Below are 22,325 nucleotides of genomic sequence, written 5' to 3' on the forward strand. Positions count from 1 at the left end.
AGGCTTTCTTATTGGCCTGAACACCATGCATGCGATGCTGAGGAAAAGGCTTCGGCTTTGGGGTCGGAGAGATTTTAACTGTGGATCCACCACTTCCTATTTGTGACCTTAGGCAAGTCACTTAACCTTAATGAGACTCTGTTTCCTCATCTGCAAAGTGAGGATACCTTGTATTTTACACTTTTGTCCTGAGGATTAGGGATAACTTTGCAAGCAGCAAACACAATGTCTGGCAAGTTGTAAGTCCTCAGTTAACGGTAACTGCTATACAGTCCAGGAAGTCGGCTTGCCTTCACAACTGAAAGGACCGACTCTTAAAGTCAGGAAGACCAGGCTAGTATCCCCATGCCACAGCCTGCCCAAGCTTCTCTGGCTGCAAAATAGAGCTAATAACTGCACCTAGATCTCAAAGGGTTGTCCCAGGACTAAGTGAGATGCACCACGAAAGTGCTGAGTGCAGGGCCGGGCGCGGTGGCTCACGCCTGTAATCCCAGCACTTTGGGAGGCCAAGGTGGGTGGGTCACTTGAGGTCAGGGCTTTGAGACCAGCCTGGCCAACATGGTGAAACCCCATCTCTACTAAAAATATAAAAATCAGCCAGGCATGGTGGCGGATGCCTGTAATCCCAGCTCCTGGGGAGGAAGCTAAGGCAGGAGAATCGCTCATTGCAACCCAGGAGGTGGAGGTTGCAGTGAGCTGAGATTGCACCATTGCACTCCAGCCTGGGGGACAAGAGCGAGGCTCCATCCCCCCCCCAAAAAAAAATAAAGTGCCAAGTGCCCACCTGGCACCAGGTGCACTCAATCAGCCTCCATCACAGTTATGCCACCACCTTCACATGTGTGCTTTGCCATCACCCTGACTCTGAAGACTCCAGTGTCCTGCCCTACACAATCCCATTTAAAGTTCTTCATAGCTCTTACATTTTGAGAAAGACAAAACAAACAAACAACAACAACAAAAACTGTTTTATCTGAAGAATGAGAGGCCCTTTAAATTACCAGGCCCAGAGAGGCATTTAAAATGTGATAGCAGCCAGATACAGTGGCTCACACCTATAATCCCAACACTTTGGGAGGCTGAGGTGGATGGATCACCTGAGGCCAGGAGTTTGAGACCAGTCTGGCCAACATGGTGAAACCCTGTCTCTACTAAAAATACAAAAATTAGCCGGGCTTGGTGGCAGGCGCCTGTAATCCCAGCTACTCAGGAGGCTGAAGCAGGAGAAATGATTGAGCTAGGAAGGTGGAGGTTGCAGTGAGCCAAGATTGTGCCACTGCACTCCAGCCTGGGGGACAATGCGAGACTCCATCTTAAAATAAAATAAAATAAAATAAAATAGCTGTCATGTCTCACTCCCCTTCAAGCTAAATAATTACTATTAGTAAGTGGCTTGAAGCCACTTGCTGTATGAGGCCTCTAGACTGACTCTAAGTAGCCATAAAATGCTACACAGTTCAACAAGGTAGGCTGGGCACAGTGGATTACACCTATAATCCCAGCACTTTGGGAGGCTGAGGCAGGAGGGCTGCTTGAGCTCAGGAGTTTCAGATCCACCTCAGCAACATAGCAAAACCCTGACTCTACAATACAAAAATTAGCTAGGCATGGTGGCGCATGCCTGTAGTTCCAGCTACTTGGGAGGCTGAGGCAGGAGGATTGCTTGAGCCCATGAGATTGAGACTGCAGTGAGCCATGATGGCACCACTGCATTCCAGTCCAGCCTAGGCAACAGAGTGAGACTCTATCTCAAAGAGAAAAACAAAGAAACAATGTATAGCCAATCACTGACAACGCTGTTTCTGTAAACCAATGAGACTTCCTCACCAATGACTTTGGTTGTCCCCCCCATCCACCCCCTACCCCTGCCAAATCCTGATTTCATCCTTTTTTCTTTAAAAACTTGAGCCTCCCCAAGGAAACCTGGAAGTGTGTCCCGGGATGCCATCCTAAATCTCGGCCCAAATAAACTCTCTATGCTAATTTTGCCTCAGCGTCTTCCTTTGAGGTTGATACTGTGATAATCACTCATGAAGGGAGAATGAATTCTTTCTGAGCCCCACAGGCAGAGACAGGACCTAAAGACAAATAAGCTACGGCGCCCGTTTCAAGGGGTTAATCCAAGTGGAATGACAAGACCTTTGCACAAAATAACTAAGACATGAGATAAATGAGATAAATGCCTTTAAGAGCGTGACATGTGATGTGGGGTTGGGGTGGGTGGGTGAGTGGAGAGATTACTTCTAGCCAGGGGAGAATAAGAAAGACTTTACCAAGGAAGCTGAACTGTGAAGGATAGGAAGCCCTTGGCACCAAGAGAAAGGAGCAGGAGGAAGATTGAGCAGGGAGGTTGTCTGGGCTGCCTTGCACGAGTGTGTCCTGCACACGGGCACTGGCTGAGGAGGGGAGTGGGAGCTGCGTCTGCCCTGGGAAGGGTCGCCTTTTTCTAATCTACATACAGGTGTCACGTGGCCTAGCAGGGGCCTGCAAGGGGAGCATTTCAGGGAAAGGGCACAGCACAAACAAAGGTACCATGCTGGTTAATTTTATGTGTTCGCTTGGCTGGGCAAACATTATTCTGGATGTTTCTATGAGGGTGTTTTTTTTGGATGAGATTAACATTTAAATCACTGGACTTCAAGTAAAGCAGATTACCCTCCGTAATGTGGGTACGTCTCATCCAATCCACTGAAGGCTTTAGAAGAAAGACTGAGCCACCCTGGACAGGAAGGAATTCCACCAGCACACCGCCTCGGGACTCCAACTGCAGCTCTTCCCAGCGTCTCCAGCCTGACAGCCCATCCTGCAGGCTTTGGCCTCACATCTCCATTATCCCATGAGCCAATTCCTTAAAATCAATCAATCTCTGTCTCTCGGTGGATCTCTCTTACACACACACAAACATGCCCATCCAGTTGGTTCTGTTTCTCTGGAGAACCCTGCCTAATACAGGCACTGAGGATGGGAATTAACATGTACTAAATACTTTCAGTGCACCCTAGGCTGTTTCCTGTGCTGTAGGTAAATTTTCTAATCTGATCCTCACAACTATTTTGCGAAAGGGTTATTCCCACTTTACAAATGAGGAAGTGAACACACAGGGGCTATAGTCCTATGTCCAAGGTTATAAAGCTGCCATGTGGCAGAGCAAGGAACTCAGTCCTAGGTGGCTCCAGGGTCTTCATTTCACTGCTTCCTAGAGATGGGATTGCTAGGAGATACTTCAGACACATTGAATCAAAAACTGGCTGTTTAAAAAGACTAAACAAGACAGACAAACTTCTGGCAAACCGACAAAAAAGGAGGAGACGTAAATAAAATACTGAATGAAAAAGAAGAAATTACTACAGACATAATGGAACTTTAAGGAATTGTAAACATGGTAAAAAAGAATATTAAGGCCAATTACATGCTAATGCAAATAAAAATGCACATGACATAAGAGCGCACTTAAAAAAATGAACTAAACAAAATATACCGTAACCCAGTAAAGTTTATCCTAAGAATGTTAAGGGTGACTCAACATCAGAAATAGTATCATTTTAATTTAAAACATTTATGGGGTCGAGAGGAGGAAATCATATTTATCTTAGTAGTTTTACAAAGTATTCAATAAAGCTAGATCCCTACTTGTGATTATAATTCTCAGAAAACAAGGAACATGAAGGATCTTCCTTAACTTGATAAGCTCTATCTACCAAAAACCCACATGAAACATTTTACTTAACAGAGAAACTTATGATGTACTCCCTTTAAGTCTCAGAGGATACTAACTATCACCACTACAGTTCAACACAGTATTGGAGGTCCTCACCAATGCAATAAGACAAAAAAAAAAAAAAGGAAAAAAAAGAAAATGAAAAGAAAAAAAAGAAAAGAAATATGAGACATAAGGATTAGGGGAGACAAAACTACCAGTATTTAAGAATAATACAATTTTCACAGAAAATCCAGTAGAACAAAGAGAAAAGCAATTAGAATTAATAAGAGAATTCAGCAAAATTACCAGATCCAAGAAAAACTTACGAAAACCAATAGCCTTATTCTATTCCAGCAATAATCAACCAAAAGAAAGAAAAAAAGAAAACAAAAGAAGGAATGAAAGAAAGAAAGAAAATAAGATCCATTCCCAGTTAAAACCTAACCACATGGCATTTGGAAATAAATACCTTCAGGAAGAAATACTGGAAAGTCTATGAAAGGACATTTTAAAATATGTGAATAAATGAAGCAATAAATCATGAAAAGATAATATGATTTAATATTTTAAAAATCTAATACTCTCCATATTAATAAAATTCAACGCAATTCCATAAAAAGTTCAGTAAATGCTTTTGAGAAACTCAAATACTTGTAAGATATAAAGAAGAATAAAGATCCACAAATAGCCACATCGATTTTGAAAAGGAAAAGCTAAAAGGGAACACTTGTCCTATAGAGAGTAAGGCATACTACAGAACCATAGCAATAAGAATTGTACTACTTGTACTACTTAAGTAGGAAGGAACTGACCAACAGACCAATGGAAAAGAATGGTGAGACCAGAAGTATACACACAAACACATATATACATGTACACATACACAAAACTTTATGTACGATAGGGGTAGAATCACAACTCAGTGGAGAAAAAAAATGCCCTTTAGCAGATGCCACTGGGAAAACTGGTTTACTACATAGAGAAAAACAGAGATGGATCCATCCCTACTTCACACCACATGTAAAGGAAAATTTCAGGTAGGCTAAGTACTTAAACGTGAAAGATGTAACTAATAAGGGAGTTGACGAAATGCAAGAAAATATCTTCATGACATGGGGTAAGAAAGACTCTCAAGTTCCCAAATGCACGAACCATGAAGGAAAATGAAATTATGCTAATAAGTATGTAAAAAGGAGCTGTCTTTTTTTTTTTTTTTTTTGAGATGGAGTCTCGCTGTGTCGCCCAGGCTGGAGTACAGTGGTGCGATCTTGGCTCACTGCAAGCTCCACCTCCCGGGTACACGCCATTCTCCTGCCTCAGCCTCCCGAGTAGCTGGGAATACAGATGCCTGCCACTATGCCTGGCTAATTTTTTTTTTTTTTTGTATTTTTAGTAGAGATGGGGTTTCACCGTGTTAGCCAGGATGGTCTTGATCTCCTGACCTCGTGATCCGCTCACCTTGGCCTCCCAAAGTGCTGGGATTACAGGTGTGAGCTACCACGCCTGGACTTTTTTTTTTTTTTTTGAGATGGAGTCTCCTTTGTCATCCAGGCTGGAGTGCAGCGGCACAATCTCAGCTCATTGCAACCACTGCCTCCCAGGTTCAAGTGATTCTCATGCCTCAGCCTCCCAAGTAGCTGGGATTACAGGTGCCCACCATCACGCCCATCTAATTTTTGTATTTTTAGCAGAGACAGGGTTTCACCATGTTGGCCAGGCTGGTCTCAAACTCCTGACCTCAAGTGATCCGCCTGCCTTGGCCTCCCAAAGTGCTAGGATTTCAGGCATGAGCCACTGCACCAGGCAAAAGAAGTAATCTTCATTAGTAATCAGAAAAATTCAAATTAAAACAAAGAGGTGGCTGGGTGCAGTGGCTCATGCCTCTAATCCCAACATTTTGGGAGGCCAAGGCAGATGGATCGCCTGAGGTCAGGAGTTCGAGACCAGCCTGGCCAACATGGTAAAACCCCGTCTCTACTAAAAATACAAAAATTGGCTGGGCATGGTGGCACATGCCTGTAATCCCAGCTACTCGGGAGGCTGAGGCAAGAGAATTGCTTGAATCCAGGAGGTGGAGGTTGCAGTGAGCCGAGATCGCACAATTGCACTCCAGCCTGGGCGACAAGAGCAAAACTCCATCCAAAAAAAAACGGAAAGGAAGAGACCACTTTACAACTATGAGATTAATGAAAAATCAGAAAATTGGATAATCCAAAATATTGGTAGGTGGAGGAAGGGGGACCTTTGTCACTGCTGGTGGGTGGGAACACTGGTGCAGCTATTCTATAGAGCAACAGGCAGAAGTTAGGGGATTTGAGCATGTGCATAGCTACAAGCCAGAAAAGCCACTCTTGGCCATGCACCCCTGGGAATCTCTTGGATCTTTGCACAGGTCTATATGGGGCCAGAACAAATATGTTCCCTGCATCTTTCTTTGGGATAGCAAGGAGCTGGCAACAACTTAGATGCCTATTTCTAGAAGACTGGGTAAGGAAAATGTGAGGAATGTGATAGAATCTTTTACAGCAGACAGAAGCGACGAACTAGTTCCATGTGTCGTAACTTGGATAATTTCTTTTAAAAGGGATAGTTCAAATGAAAATGTTAAAGAGTGAGATCTATAGCCTAATACCATTTATGTAAATAAAAACATACTACAGGCCGGGCGCGGTGGCTCACACCTGTAATCCCAGCACTTTGGAAGGCTGAGGTGAGCAGATCACCTGAGGTCAGGGTTTGAGACCAGACTGGCCAACGTGGTGAAACCCGTCTCTACTAAAAATACAAAAATTAGCCGGGCATGGTGGCACATACCTTTAATCGCAGGGAGGCTGAGGAAGGAGAATGGCTTGAACCTGGGAGGTGGAGGTTGCAGTGAGCTGAGAAAGTGCCACTGCACTCCAGCCTGGGCCACAGAGCAAGACTCCATCTCAAAAAAACGAAACAAAACAGCACAGCACACTACATAAAATAATACTGCACACTTTTCAAGGATACAAAGATGTCTGAGGACATATGCTGAACACATGAGGGTAGCTGCCTGTGGAAGGAGAAAGGTAAAGTAAGAGGCCTTCCAAGGCTCGCCGGTGGCAATGTGCTGTGAACTAAGGTGCACAATCAGCATTTTGCACCTGAGGTCCAAAATAGCCAACCAAACAACCAAAAATCACATTCAAGTCCTCCAGCTGGGCTGGCACACTTCAGGGCAGGTTGGGTAGGTATAAGGGTGAAGGTACACGGGCTGGATACGAAGGGTTTGAACACAACGTGCAGAGTTCTAGCTCCATTCCACCAGCAATGCCGTTTCCAGGGCTCTGATACTTGATCGCCATCTCCGAGTGCGCCTGATAGTTTATCTCCCACGTGCTGTCTAGGCCAGAGTTCCCTGTCCTCCTCTCATTTCTCAACACTCCAAGGTATCCAGCTTAGAGTGGACCCATGTTGCTGAGGACAGCTTGACTGGTTCACAGAAGCATGTCTCAGGTTCACACGCTTACTTTTACTTTGTGGTTGAAAAATGAAGCAGGGAAGCTGGCCTGTCCTAGCCCCACCTGCCCAAGGATGTCGGGAGAGGCAGCAGTCCCCACAGCCTGGCTTTCGCGAGTCGGACTGTAACGCCCTGGTGCGAGCCAGCCATCTGTGTCACTACCAATTAAACAATGAAATATCTGTAGTAGAAAAAAAAAATCAATTGCTGGCTGACTCCTGCAATCTAGTTGTGGAAAAGTGATAATTACCCTCTGCTTTGGTCTCTGAGGGCCCCGCTTTGACATTCAGCTCCACAGCGTCAGGCCCAGGGGAACCAGCTCCCCACTCTCTCCGCTTGGGTCTTTCACTGAGCATGTGATTCTCCACACCGAGCGAACTTCAAAGCTCCCAGTGTAGATGGAAAATCGGGTTTAAAAACAGGACATCATGGGCTCAGAACACAGGAAGCAGATTTTGTTGGGGGAGGAAATCACGCCCCCTCCAGCTGGCTACCCACCCCTGGCGTCCTTTGCCTGGTTACCTACTGATGCACAATGCCTGGGGAGAGAGGTTAATTCGAGGTGGCAGCAGTTTCTATAAGCCATCGCAGGCGCATTGGCAGACAGCCTCTGATGTTGTAAGACTTCTCATGGGGAGTTTTGTGAGCTCAACGTCTCCTCATCTGATATCCTGCCTGGGTGGCAGGACGGGGAGCGAAGGCAGGGAGGGAGCCTCCAAATGCCCCTCTCCTGCCATCCAGCTTTAGTTAAACTGCCAGCGTTTCCAATTCTCTTTCTGGACTCCGTAATTACCGTCAGATAACAAAAATGACAAGAGGGCTCCACCTGGCTGAGGGCTCCACCTGGCCCCTGTACCCCACGTGTGTTTGGATGACCCAGACTAGAGGAGGCATGGCTCTGCCAGGTGTCCACATCCACAGAGCTGACTGCGGCTTGGATGTGTCCCTCAGTCACACAGGCACTCCCCAGATCAACAACCCCCCAGTCACTCTGGCCAGAAGCCCAGGCCTACCAGCCTCCTCCTCCTCCCCACCTACCAAATCCATCAGTCACTGAATCCAGCAGGCCCCACCGCGGGCACCTTCTCAGGGTCAATCCTTTCTGTCCCCACTGGTACCGCCTCAGCTCGGACCCCAGCTTGGACCCTCCTCCTTTCCTACCACGCTTCTAGGAGCTTCCTAACTGCTCTCTCCTGCTTACATCTACCCTCCAATTCATCCTCCACAGCAGGATGCAAACCAAGATGCATGGGTAGAGAGAAACACCACCATCCGTCCCCTTGCCCTGCTGACGTGGAGCTCAGGACTCTGGGGTGGGATAGGCTGCTGTTGCCTGCCAAGAGCCCCAGCTTCACCCCTTCTGTGGGTATGAAAAAGCAAAAGGCCACAGGCCAAGCTTGGTGACCTTGGGGGGCCTGTTGGTGATAGTCACTTCTCCTGGAGAAGGAAGGGAAGCAGCTAGGGACACTTTCCCACTGATTACCTACCCATGTGCGCCTGGGGCCGAGTTGCCTCCCATGCCTGCCGTGCCTACCTCCCAGGGCTGTTGGAAGGCTCGGATGAGATCATGCCCACGAGATCCCACGAAAACGCTGTGCAGTTATGAGGGATCGTTTTATAACAACCGTTTTATAACTATAAGGCAAATGGGAGGAACTCCCCACATCTGAAGCCGTAAGGTCCCTCAGGGTGGAGAGGACAGCAGCTGAGCAAACAGGTCAAACTGCTGTCTCCCAGAATGGCCATCTGTCTGGCAGTCCAGGGCAGTTAGTCTATCTGGAACTAGAGGGCAGTCCTTCCCTTTCCCATGCAGGGTAGAGCTGGGTCTGCCTGCAGCCTCTGACTCAAACATCTCCAGCTGTGGAATTTCCTTTTCTGATCTCCCCAAAGAGAGGATCAAGGGCAGGTTGTCAAACTTCAGTGTGTAAAGAATCACCTGGGAGCAGGGACGGGGGTATGCCTATTGAAGATGCAGATTCCATCCTCAAAAATTTGAATTCAGCAAAGGCCCAAGAAAATGCATTTTAACAGCAGCCTCCGTCCTCCACCCCCACTCAGGTCACCTGAATGCACGGGGGAGATGTGTCACACTTTGAGTGAAGGCTGCTGCGTGCAGGATAATATACGGTCAGGAAGCAGAATGTCTTACTGGTTGTTTGGCTTTGAGTGAGTCATTTACTGGGCCTCAGTTTCCTCATTTTAGAATGGGGAGGTGATGCCTTTACAGGGCTGTTCTGAGCTTTGAATGAGATTCTGCAACAGCATGGTACTTGTCCTGCTGTGAGCCATGGGTAAATGCAGGTGCCCTCTTCTCTCCTCAGTGATGGAGCCCAGAACAAAGGGGCCACCACTTCAGGGGAGGGGGCGAGAAAGGAGAGGGCCAGTGGGGGGCCCGCTGAGCTCCCGGGGAGCCAGGCAGCCAGTGCCTCCCACGGCACAGACATCAAGGTGTGGACGTCGTTCCTCTGCTCAATGCCATGCCCAGCAGGCCCAGCCCACGGTGGTGATTAAAGCTCAGGGAACACGACATTTCCAGAAAGGTCAAAACTTGAACTAATTGAGGGGAATGGCGGCCCAATTAAGGAAGAACCCACATGATGAACTGTTCACCCAGCCATACCAGGTGTCTACACTCATGCTGAATGTCGCAACGCACGGCTAAGAAAGCCGCTGCCAGAGTAAAGTATCTCAAGGCGAGCTGCGGGCAACCAGAGCAACTTCCAGCTGGCCCGGCCATCACCGCAGCACAGAAGGGTGCTCTATGGAGACGATGCATCCAGGAGAGGGTGTCATAAGTACTCTGGGTACACTGCAAAGACTGTCACCAAGACTGCAACAGGCCCCTTCTGAATTATCACCAATTTTTACGCCAGTAGAGTGGGAACCACTAAACAACAAACTTTCTCTTAAGTTCCCCATGTACATACCCTGGGGAGAGAGCAAGAGAGGAGAGGACAGAGGAGGAAGAGAGGAGAGGAGAAGGAGAGGAAGAGAAGAGGAAGAGAAGAAGAGAGGAGAAGGAGAGGAGGGGAGGAGGGGACAGGAGAGGAGGAGGAGAAGAGGAGGAGAGGACAGGAGAGGAAAGGACAGGAGAGGAAAGGACAGGACAGGACAGGAGAGGGGAGGACAGGAGAGGACAGGACAGGACAGGAGAGGACAGGACAGGAGAAGAGAGGAGGCTTCACAGCTGCCCACAGGAGGGGCTCCTGCTGCATGACCCCCACAGAACACCCCTTTAACTTCCTCCCATCCCTGGTCTCTAGATTTACATCGCTAAATAAAACAGTACAGAAGTGTACTGCAGTGGGGAAAGTGCCAGAGATTCCACACTGACTGTGAGGCCTTGGGCAAGTTACTGAAGCCCTCTGAATTCTACCTGTAAAATGAGGCTACTTCATGGTTCTATGAAGATGAAAAGAAATGTGATCAAGCCTAGATAAAATCTTGCCTGGTGTCTGCCCCAGCTGGCTGAGCTCTGTCCTTCCTCTGGGACAGGGCCTGACACACAGTAGGTGCTCAGGGTCACCTTGCAGCAATGCTAGTTCACGCTGCCCTGACTGTTCCCTTCTTGGCAGATGGACCCCATAACACAACCCAAGCGCCCTGTTTCCCTGCCCACTCAGCGGTTCCTGACTGCCTACAGTCAAGTCGAAGGCCCTCAGCCTGGCTGAAGACTCTTCATGTGCTTCCAACCCAAAGAGGCATTTATCCACTTTCTCCCCAGATAATCAGCTCATACCCCACAAGATTATTTGATGTTCTCCAAAATCACCCAGCAGGCTCTGGCTCGTGCCTTAACTCACAGTGTCACCCCCTAAGCCTGTAGTGATGAGAATACTCGTTGTCGAGGTCCTTGTTTCACTCTTCCCAGGGCTGTCCCAGGATCATCCTCTGTCCCCCGTTCCCAGTGTAGTGTGTGCCTTTCCTAGGATGCATGTCTGCCCAGGGCTGTTTCTGTCTAGGCACATGGGGGTGTCTCCCCATCTGTCCACGAGGGGTGGGGGACAGAGCCCCGCCATCGTTCTAAACAGAATGCCTTCACATAGGGGGCTTCCCTTGGGGAGCTGAGATGTGGGTTGGGCCTGAGTCCTGGTCCACCAAGAAGGCAGAGCAAAATCCAGAACTGCAATAGCTTTTTTTTTTTTTTGAGATGGAGTCTCGCTCTGTTGCCCAGGCTGGAGTGCAATGGTGCAATCTCTGCTTACCGCAACCTCTGCTTCCCAGGCTCAAGCAATTCTCCTGCCCCAGCCTCCCGAGTAGCTGGGATTACGCCACACCCGAGTAATTTTTGTATGTTTAGTAGAGATGGGACTTCACCATGTTGGCCAGGCTGGTTTCAAACTCCTGACCTCAAATGATCTGCCCGCCTCAGCCTCCCAAAGTGCTGGGATTACAGGCGTGAGCCACCGCACCTGGCTGCAACAGGGTCTTGTTCCCCACTTGGAGGCCAGGCTGCCCCCACCCCAGCAGCAGGGCATCTGTGCTTCATCAGCTGGGGCTTCCCAGCTATCTGTGGCCACATTCCATCGTCTTGGGCTCACTAATTAGACATCATAAAACACCGGGCTCCCTCCCTATGCTGGCAGCAGCGGAGCCCAATTCCACCCAGCCAGGCCGCTTCCTCTCCCAGAGCCCTCCACCTCAGTGTGGGGCTCTGATCCCGACCCTGCAGGTCAGGTCTCCCTGCTGCGCCCCCTGGGGCTCACTCCCTCTCAGGCTGACCCTGTGAGGCCATCACTCTTGACAAGGTTGAATGAAGGAGGGTGTATGTACAAAGGAGACCCAGGCTGGCTCTCCAGAGGAGGAAGACAGATGGCACCCATGTGAGCAAGGCCAACTAATTCAGCTGTGAACAACCACGTGTCGTGACCTGCCAGGGAGTAAGCAGAGCAATTCTTTGTAAGATCCTAGGCCGGCTTTTCCCTGCCCCACGGCAAGCTTCTGAGATGACTTTCCCAGCACTAAGTTGGTGTTAATTAGTGAAAATTATCTAATGCAAGCTCATTTTAACATTAGCTTAAAGCCAAACATAATTAGAAAGATAAATCAGCTGCTAAAAAAAAAAATCCAATGACGATACACAAACGATTTTTAGGATCATCTGCTGGTTTGCGTTACTAGCCTTGAGCTCTCACATGGACAGAGCGAGGCAGGTAGTGAGGTAGCTCACAAAGTATCTGCCGAGGTATTTCTTGACTGATCTATCAGGGTAAGACAAATGGAGTTGGCAGTTTGCCTAGGAGGTGATGAGATGCAGCAAGGATAACTCTGTGGCTTTTGCCAGATGATGTTACCTGGGAGGGCTTCCCTAGAGAGGCAAGTTGAGAGTGCAGCGAGGGATATGGTTGAAAGTGGTCAGGAGGGCATTCAAGTGATGGGAACATGGGAACAGTGTGAGTCCATGGGTCCTGGGCCTCCAGTTTTGTACACAGCCTGCCCTGCCCTTCCACAACTGGCTGATTCAGCCATCAATTCCCAGGAAGCCTCCGTTCACCTGGAGCTCAGTACAGGTGCACAAGCCTGAGAACCAGACACATTTTGGTTCCCATCTAGTGTCCTATTTACTGGTGGTGTGACCTTATCCTCTCTGAACCTCAGTTTCCTCATCTGTAAAATGAAAAGCTGCTGGATTGTTGTTAAAAAATTAAATGGAATAGGCTAGGCACGGTGGCTCACGCCTGTAATCCTAGCACTTTGGAAGGTCAAAGAGGGTGGATCACTTGAGGTCAAGAGTTTGAGACCAGCCTAGCCAATATGGTGAGACCCCATCTCTACAAAAAATACAAAAATGAGCTGGGTGTGGTGGCTTATACCTGTAATCCCGGCACTTTGGGAAGCCGAGATGGGTGGATCACCTGAAGTCAGGAGCTCGAGGCCAGCCTGGGCAACATGGTGAAACCATGTCTCTACTAAAAATACAAAAATTAGCCAGGTGTGGTAGCACACGCCTGTAGTCCCAGCTACTTGGGAGGCTGAGGTGGGAGAATCGCTTGAACAGAGGTTCAAGGCAGAGACAGAGGTTGCAGCGAGCCAAGACAGAGTCACTGCACTCCAGTCTGGGAGACAGACCAAGACTCCCTCTCAAAAAATAAAATAAAATAATTCTAAAAGGGATGGCATTTGCCTAGCACTTATATACTCAATAAGTAATAGCTATCAATATCCCCACCCCCACCACTGTGCTGTATTTTCTTTTTGTCACCCCACACCCCCTCGCTCCGCCACCATTAGACTTAAGGCAGAGTCCTCATTGTAAATTTCTGGTTCCTGGCACATAGTTGGGTCTCAGTGAAACACGGTGAGTGAATGAGCAAATGCAGGGAATCTCCAGGCGGTCTGGGAGCCCTCCCGGGGGTGGGGGGTGAATTAAGGAAACTCACAGCCTGTCTTCAATGGCCCACCGAAAGATAGAGAGTTCTGGGTCCCACCTCCGCACCCCCATCTCCTGACTCACTGCTGAAAAATAAATAAATAAAATAACACTTAACCGGAGCCTCCCACATGCCTTGCCAGGACTGCGAGGAGCCCGGCAGAATGATGGCCGGCGTGCAAGCTGTGCCGGGGATGTGTTTGCAGATTACTGGAAACCTGGGCCAGAGAGACTAATAATTAGAAAAGCCATAGGCTCTCTTCCAGGGCTAAGATTATGGGATCATTAGCAAGTCCACAGACCCCACCGATTTCAGAGAATGAAAAAGGAAACTGGGAAGGGCAGCAGCCCCAGCTGAGGCCGGCTGGTCATGGCACCTGGCATGGTGTGTGGGGGTTGGGGCGGGCAGGGATGGCTAGACTGACTCAGCCTGGGGGGCGGCTCAGGACAGCCCCAGGAGCAGGGGCGGGTGGTCAGCCAGGACGCAGCCCTGGGCTCGTTTGTTCTCTGCCCTGCTCCCCACCTCCCCCAGCTCGGATTGGAAGCTTGTCCCCAAACAGGCTCTGCTTTGTACACTCTATGAAAAGGGAGGCAGATCTGGCCACCAGCCGAGGTGAGGCAGCGTCCCTGGGGTTGAGAAGTTGGAAGGACTGATAGTTGCTGGACTGGGACTCACTTCAAGGTCTCAGCCTGTCAGGGAGGGGCATAAGTCCCAGGGGGCCAGAAAGTGGCCATAAAGAGGACAATCTAGGTCTCTGGAGAAACTACCTGTACCCAGCTTCCCTATATTACCTGCCTCAATGTCACTGGGTAGGGGGAACCCTCTTCTCCAGCCTTGGCACAGAATGGAGCAGCTGGCAGTTGTGTACTTGTCTGTCTCTAGAACTGGTCCAAGAGCCTCCCAGGGCCTGGCTGGCAACATACAGACTTTGAATGTTTCTGGAAGTTTTAGAGGGAAGAGATGGCCCCAGAGGACAATTCCCAAGGACAACTGTCGTGGATGGACACCACCTTGAGCTGAGACCTGGGTGGAATCTCCCCCAGCCTCTTCTGAGTTCTGCCACCTTATGCTTTCTCAGAGCCTCAGGGAAAATATCCCTTCCTTTGCAAGGTGCTGAGGATTGGATTAACGAAACGCAATGGCACGCAGGGCACCAATCCCGTCACTCAGCGTTAGCCCTTTCTCAGAGAAATCCCTTGACTGCACGCATCACTTACCTTTCTCAAAGTGATTTCCCATAGCCTTACACTAAGTTCTCAGAACAATGTGTGGAAATAAGCAAGAAGGCAGGAATTATCCCCATGTTAGAGATGCAGAAACAGAGGCCAAGCAAAGCCAAATGATGTACCCCACATCACCCAGGGAGCTAGGAAAGGGATGGCCAGGGCAAAAATGATTCCCAGGCTCCTGGCTCCCAACCGCATGGGCTCCCTCCACCTGCCAGTGGCCTGGGCTTCGGAGACCTCCACCCAACAGAACTGGCTTTGCTACCACGAACCTTCAAGAAGTCATGAAGTTTACTGAGGCCCCACCTTGTACTTACCAACTTTCTGGGAAACACCCATCCTCAGAGGTTCAGGGACCCAAAGCATCCGATTTCAGAGGAGCCAACTCTCCCCTCCCTCTTCTCCAAAGAGGGAAACACGGCCCAAGGCCACGATGACATCACGGTTAACCATCAGCAGCCCCACCCTCTTGTTCCAATGAAAGCTTTAGTTCTCCAGAACTAAAAGAGCTTGGGGAGTTTTTCCAGGCTGCCCTCGGGCTCTCTGGGCTGGGCCCGTGCAGTAGTCTGGCCCTTCAGGATGACCGTGTGTGGGGAACATCCTCCGGGGACCCCTGCTTTAGGAACAAGGGAGCCTCTGCACCTTCCTGCTTTATCCCTCTCTGCCCATGCCAGATCCCAGCATAGATCCTGGGCTGAGAATTCCAACGCCACAGCCTCCTGAAGGCAGCTCGGAGGCCGGCAGAAGACTGCCCTTACCAACTACATACGGCCCACCACCACCATTATCAGGCCAACAGATCAATGCAGTGAGCGAGTGGCAGGGCTGTGGGCAGCCACTCCTGTCTTGCTCAAAGGTGGAAGCAGGAAACACACCTGCACAGGGTCTTTGGCCCTCCCGATTCGCCTACCTCTAATCTCCTGGGTGGGGCACCCTAACTTCTTGGGAGAAAATTTGGCTACCCTTCCCTCCCCTGCTCTGCAAAAAAAGAAGACAGCAGTTACTTTCTAACATAGTGAACATTTATATGATACTTTCCAGTATCCTCAGCTTCCACACATGGTTTCTCCCTTGTCTTTCTTTCTTTGTTTTGTTATTCATTTATTTATTTTGAGTTAGAGTTTCACTCTGGCACCCAGGCTGGAGTGCAGTGGTGCAATCTCTGCTCATTGCAACCTCCACCTCCTATGCTCAAGCGATCCTCCCACCTACCCACCTCAGCCTCCAGAGTAGTTGGGACTACAGGTACACACCACCACATCTGGCTCATTTTTGTACTTTTTGTAAAGATGGGGATTTGCCACGTTGCCCAGGCCGGTCTCAAATTTGTCAGCTTGAGCAATCCGCCCACCTCTGTTTCCCAAAGTGCTGTGGACAAGAGCCACCATGCCCCACCCTCCTTCGTTTTTCAAAACCATCCAGGAAGCTCGGTATTATCTTCCCCATTTTATCAGCCAGGAGCCTTAGAGAGGGAGGTGATTTGCTCAAGGGAACACAGTGAGTAAGTGGTCAGATGCGGGCAGAAATCAAGACCTTTCAACTTCAGATCTTGTCTTGTTTTTGACATGAAGCTGGTCCACTGCTCAGAAGCTCCTTCAATAATTGATCAAGCATAAGAGAGAGAGACTCAGAACCCAACAGCCAATTCGTCCAGGGCTTGCCAGGAATACCTGGACAGGCCGGGGCAAGATCTCAGAAGGGCTATGAAGTGCTTATTCTCTGGAGCTCCAGTTGTGCCATTATCCACCAGCCTTAATGCAGCAAGGACTCTGAAACAACGCTCATGTGGCATGGCCACTTGCAGAAGGGTAGAACGGTTAGGAGTGTGTGGGGCCTGTGGGTCCCTGGGCTGCCTGAGAGGCCTCTTCTTGCTCTGTGAGTTTAAACCAGGCTTCTAAAAGGCAGCTCAGGAGCTTCTAGATAAAGTCAATTGTCCCCCTTAGATGGAAGGGGAGGAGGATAATAGGGGAAAAGAGGGAGGTAGGAAGGTTATAAGAATTGGGACCAGCTCTCAAACAAGGTTTTGAGGTGACTAATGAATGTATTGCTTGACTCTCAGAATTCAAAAACAAGTAACATTTTTAAAAATTACATATTTTTTAAACTAGGGTTTTTGGGGGCATCTGCTTCATTGCAGTATCTCAATGTCCAGCAAAGTGCCTGGTATGGAGAAAGCGCTTGGTACTGTTGGCTAGTGTAGCTGAATGAGGGAAATGTCATTTGAGGTTAATGGGGAAAGACGGTGGTGGGCTCCCCTCAGGGGCCAGGCCCACCATATGCAAAGCTGAATCTTTTGGGGAGTTGAGCTGATGACTCCAAGACTTTGCCATGCCCAGGGGCATCTGTGTCCCAGCTGTTCACCATACCCTCCTCCCATTAGCTGCCCAGACCTCAAACCAAGGCTGCTAACCTCAGCCGGCCATGCCTCCTGCTCTGGAGCCTTTCCCTAAATCCCCTGATGCACCTCCCTCCCTGTTCCCCATATCCCCAATTTAGAGCATTCTTCTCTCCGCTGCCAGCCGGCTTGTTACGATGTAGATTAAAGGAGCTCCCCGCGGAATGTGCAATTCCACGGGGACATCTCCAGACACCTGCTTCCCCAGAGGGAAAGGAGGCCAACAGAAGAGAGTTTTCAATTCTATAAACAGATAATTGATCACCTGTGACAGCTGGGGCACCGTTGGGGTACCGGAAGGGAAACTGAGAGTAAGCCAGTCTCTCTCTTCCAAAGTTCCCAATTCAGGAGGGCAAAATGCACTCTCCCAAAGCAAACCTTGTGAACCTTCTGGATTGAAAATTGAATCGACAAAATCCCAAGGCAGAGGTGGCCTCTTAGCGAGGCCTTGAAGGAAAAGGGACAAACCCAATGACAGGCAGAGGTGGGTTAGGGACCAGCCTGGCTGGTTACCCTCTTTCCTCAACCATCCAGGCAGGCCTTTTCCACTAATGACAACAGGAATAAAAATAGAAGCAGCTCCCAGTTAGTCATGGTTACCTACTCCAGCAGCCTCCCTCTCCTAGGTTGTGTTTACAATCTGCATGGCGTCACTGGGGTCACTGATAATCCCAACCAAGGACCCGGGGATTCTGTGTAACCTCTTTATCCTGGTCTGAAGATAAGTCATTTCACCCTTTTGGAGCTCAGAGGGAGCCTCTGTGTAATGAAGACAAGACCCTGCCTTACGCAGCTATTGAGGTGCCAAGGAGATTGGACAGTTTGTGATAAACCAAGATGAGCTGGTTAGCTGGGTCAATGGTGCATTTGGGTGTGAGCCAGGAATGCAGGGGTCAAGGGTCAATCTTTGAGAAGTGGGTGTGGTAAACTTGCGTCTGTTCCCAAAGCAGCAAGCAACGTTCTCTAAATCCGCCCAGCAGCCTCAAAATTGGATGCCACTGGTCACAAGGGAGCCTGGGCGCAAGATGGGCAGACAGCTTGGTGTATCTCAGCTTCCTGCTGCGTTCAGACATGCCTGTAGACAGGTCCTCAGCATCAAAGGGCCTTCCCTAACCCGGTTTAGGGGCTGGGCTAGTGCCCCTCCCGCCACACCCTCTGTCCAGCACTCCTCAGACTGTATTAGATGATGGATCAGCAGAAGATTAGGCTATTTAAGACCAGAGGTGTGTTTTAGGTATCTGCTTTCCACTCAAGTATGCTTAGCACATGCAGTAAATCTCTAAATATTTGTCCAGTGGCCAAACAGATGCACAATCCTTCCAAGTTGCCAGCCCATCCAGATTGCAGTTGTTTGCTCCCCTTACTCTGGCTTTGCAGTTGTTTGCTCCCCTTACTCTGGCTTTCCCAGCCTACACATGGTCTTGCTGTAAGTCCACTGCCAGGCAGTTACAATGACCTGAGTGGCCCAAGCATCAGCAACTTCCCCTGGTCTTCTTTGCTAGCGTAGCATAGGCCAGGAGATCATTTTTGGGCCCCTAAAGGTGCCCTTTCTGCCTGTAATTTAAGTAGACAAAGTCCATCATTCAGAGGCACCCAGGTAAGCAGATCACTCAAAAGGAAAAAGAAAAAAAAAAAACAGCAGAAAAAATCCCCACCCCACAAGTAAACAGCCGAATGGCGGTTTGGGAAGGGCTTTCTGACATCTGCAGAGGCCCAGGATACAGGTCGCTCAGCCGGACCTCCTCAAAGGCTCTCCTACCAGTCCACAAGGGCCCTGCTGGGCTGTTTCCTCACTGGTCCCCATCCTCAGCCCCTCTCCCCTCCCCCCCCATTCATGTTCCCCTAATTAGGCTCCTTTCTCCATATTCCTGAGTACCAGGTATAGAATCATCCGCTGGCCTGTGACTGTAGGCAGGCAGCCACGGGCAACTCCTTCTGAACCTTAGTTTCCGGTCTGTGATTCAGGAACCAAAACAACACCTCACGGGGTTATTCTGAGGATTAAATGAAATAAAATGCAAAACTCTGGCACACAGTTGGATGTGTGCGTGTCCTGCTGCCTCCCCTTGGCAGTTCCCCCGTGTCCCTGCACGTAAACCATCTCAGTCTGCCCCACCTGGCCTCACAGCAGCCAGACTCTCACTGGAAACAAAGGAAACTCCATCCCTCCGGGCGAAAGGGGAGGAGAAAGGATCTAAGTTAATGGCCAGGGAAGGCTGCCTGCCAGCTGGACAAGCTGGCGTGGGGGTGGGGGACAGGCAGCGGTCAGAAGGTGCAGCCCCTAGAGCAGAAGCTGGGTTTTTCTAGAACCAGCCATGTGACCTCTGGGCAAGTCTCTTTCCTTCTCTGTGCCTCGGTTTCCTCACCTGTGAAACAGGGTCAACCTCTCTGTCCCAACTTCTTCACAGGGTCTTTGGGAAGAAGGGGCTGTGCAGACAGGCGGGACAGTGATTAAGGGTGGGGGCCCGGAGGTCCTGATACTTGGGTAGGCACAGACAGTGTCCAACACTGTTGCTTCCTTAGGGGTGGTCGCCTGCCTTGGGCCCAGTTTTAGGGTCCCCATACCAGGCCCCACACAGTACTCACCTCCCTCCACGACAGCTCTTTTTCCCTGCCAATCAAACCTCCTTGCTTTTTCGAAGCAAAAAGCTCTCTTACCGAGAGACTGCCCATTCCATTTGACCCTCTCCCTTTCCAATTCTGCAACTCCCCTCTCTCAGGAAGCCTTCCCAGATTAGGCACATCCAGCCTTAAAAACTCTTTCCTTTCCAGCAGAGCCCTAGCATTTGTTAAGCCCTTGGAGGGTAAAGCCACACCGTATATCTTCTTCACGGCAAGTTAGTGCCTGGCACACAGTCAGCCCTCAGGAAATTACTGGTTAAACCTGTACTTATTGGATGGGTTCACAAGTGTTCAAAGTTTCTGTTGTTAAATATTTAAAGAGTTAAAAATACCTCACTATGCAGGAGAGAGTCCTGTCATCCCACATGGGACTAGATGCCTCAGTGGCCAGGAGCCCTGTCTCCCCCTTCTTGTAACAGGGGTACACCACCTGCACTCCAGGTTGTGACCAGGCTAGCTTCATTCAAACCCCTTGCTTAATCGGACTGCACCATTATTTCAGACACTGGGGTAGAGTAGCACAATGGTTAAGAGCAAGGGCTTTGGAGTTTGGGTCCTGGCTCAGTCACTTGCTAGCTATGGGACCTCTGGCGAGAAACTTCTGAATCCTGATGTCTTTTTCTCCAAAAATAAGGAAAACACCTATTCACCCGGTTGTTGTGAAAAGCTAATGAGAAAACGCAGGTGAGTCATTAGCACAGTGGATGGCACATATTAAATGCTAAATAAATAGAGGCTTTGTTAGCATGACATCATGAGACTTGACCCCTAACCCCAGCTGCAGCCTGTATTGCCGCCTACATCCTTTTTCCCTCTTCTGTGTCCAATCTTGCCTTTTCTTTTGCAGAACACAATATACAAAGAAAACTCAGTCAGACAGGGAGGAATTATAGAGAGGGAGGGTAGAAACGTGCGCAGTGGAAAGTTAACCCTTCCTTCTGGTAACCAATGTAGCCAACTACCTAGATCACCCCTTCCAGGAAGATGAGCATGAACACTGGTCTTTCTAGCTCTATTTTCCCTCCTTAGGCCTCTTCAGCCTCGAGGGGAACCAGGACTCCAACCTCACTCATTGAGTGGAATTCGAGTGGTGAACCCAAGCCACTCCTGTTTTATATTCTGAACTGGGCACCAAAAGCTGCTGCTGTTTCTGAACAAATCTCAGTGTAGGGGAGCCAGAGTTAGGAAATAAAAGTACAAAACGTTCCCATTCAATTTGAATTTCAGATACACAACAAAGAACTTTTCAGTATCGGTACGTCTCACGTCATGTTTAGGATACTAAAAAGTTATGTGTTGTTTATCGAAAGTTCAGATGTAGTGAGACATCCTATATTTGATCTGGAAGCTGCCCAGGACTCCTACTCAAAGGCATAAAGATTAAAGTCTTCAGCCTGCTCCACAGCAGACTGGCCTCACCAGCCACCCTGGAAACAGACCCTCCTTCCAACTCCCAAGCAGGACAGATATGCTAAGTAGGAGCCCTTTCCTGAGCTGCCGAGTCAGGTGACCTGCTGTGCCAAGGCGCCCAGCACAGGTCCAGGCACACAGTAGGTGCTCAATATCCTCCCCCGCTCCCCCCCCTCCTCCCCCGCAAAGTCATTCATTCCAGGCAGCTGGGGCCTAGCACGCGGTCCAGGAGAGGCTGTGACTGTGAGGGCGCCAGCCCGGCTTTGACTACGGGAGGAGAGAGGTGGTCCAAAGAGCAGCATGGCAGAGGTGGGACCCGGAAGGTCACCGCCACCCACTCCCTGAAGTTGCTTTGACGATCACATGAGAAAGTGGCTCGGGATATGTTCTGTAAATCCCTGGGCAGCACCTAGGTTATTATCAAGACATTTGAGTGCTGCATTTTAACCACAGGGCCTCGGTCCTCAATCTTCCCTGGGGAGGAAGACTGGACAGGGAAGTTTCAGAAACACAGAGCAGAGCCAGCATCTCTGGACGCTGGAATACCGACGGTTGGCATCTGTCCAGCGCCTTGTAATTTCCCAAACACGCTCCCAGCCATTCGCTCTAGAGGCCTCACTGCAGCCCCATGAAGTAGGGACGGGTTGGGGCCCAATTTCCAGAGGGTGTTCAGGGCGGCCTGCCCCGGCGCTGTCTGGGAGGTGAGGCCTGGTCCAGGGGACTGGGGCCAAGGTCCTAGCGGTGAGGGGGCGAAGGCGGGGGCCTACCTTCTGGGCCTGTTGGATCATCTGCCTGACCACCTGCTTGAGGTGCGGCGCCTTCTCGTCCTTGGGGGGGTGGGTGAAGAGGGTGACCCGGCTCACGCCGCGGTAGAAACCAGTGTCCGTCCAGCCTAGGTCCAGCGGAGGCACCTCGGTGTCGGAACGGTCGGGCCAGTAGGCCAGGGACTCGCCGGACTCAGCAGGCGCCGGCGCGGGGGCCTTGGCCTTGGCCTTGCTCTTGCCCCGGGCGTTGACGGCGGGGGCGGCGTCCTCATAGGGGCTCCAGGAGGCGCGCAGGGCCTGGCGCTCCGGGCTGGAGAGGAAGTCCCGGAGCTGCTGCTCCTTGAGCCGCT

At 49.9% G+C, this 22,325-nt stretch overlaps 1 protein-coding gene across 2 annotated transcripts in view; it reads right to left on the bottom strand.

Annotated features, from left to right (window-relative positions):
* Positions 1–22,319, bottom strand: part of FAM83F (family with sequence similarity 83, member F) — a 34,313-nt gene extending 11,994 nt beyond the window's left edge. Inside the window, exon 1 of one of the 2 annotated variants that reach the window (XM_011964176.1) lies at positions 21,979–22,319. In XM_011964176.1, coding sequence (XP_011819566.1) covers positions 21,979–21,999 — 21 coding nt within the window. In that variant the 5' untranslated portion in view covers positions 22,000–22,319. Of the gene's footprint in view, positions 1–7,701; positions 8,156–21,978 lie in introns of those variants that run through there. The other variant, XM_011964175.1, reaches the window with a different exon arrangement.
* Between the last annotated feature and the right edge of the window lie 6 nt (positions 22,320–22,325).

The sequence above is a fragment of the Colobus angolensis genome, unplaced genomic scaffold, assembly GCF_000951035.1.
Source record: "Colobus angolensis palliatus isolate OR3802 unplaced genomic scaffold, Cang.pa_1.0 Scaffold65, whole genome shotgun sequence".
In the NCBI taxonomy this organism is placed as follows: domain Eukaryota; kingdom Metazoa; phylum Chordata; class Mammalia; order Primates; family Cercopithecidae; genus Colobus; species Colobus angolensis.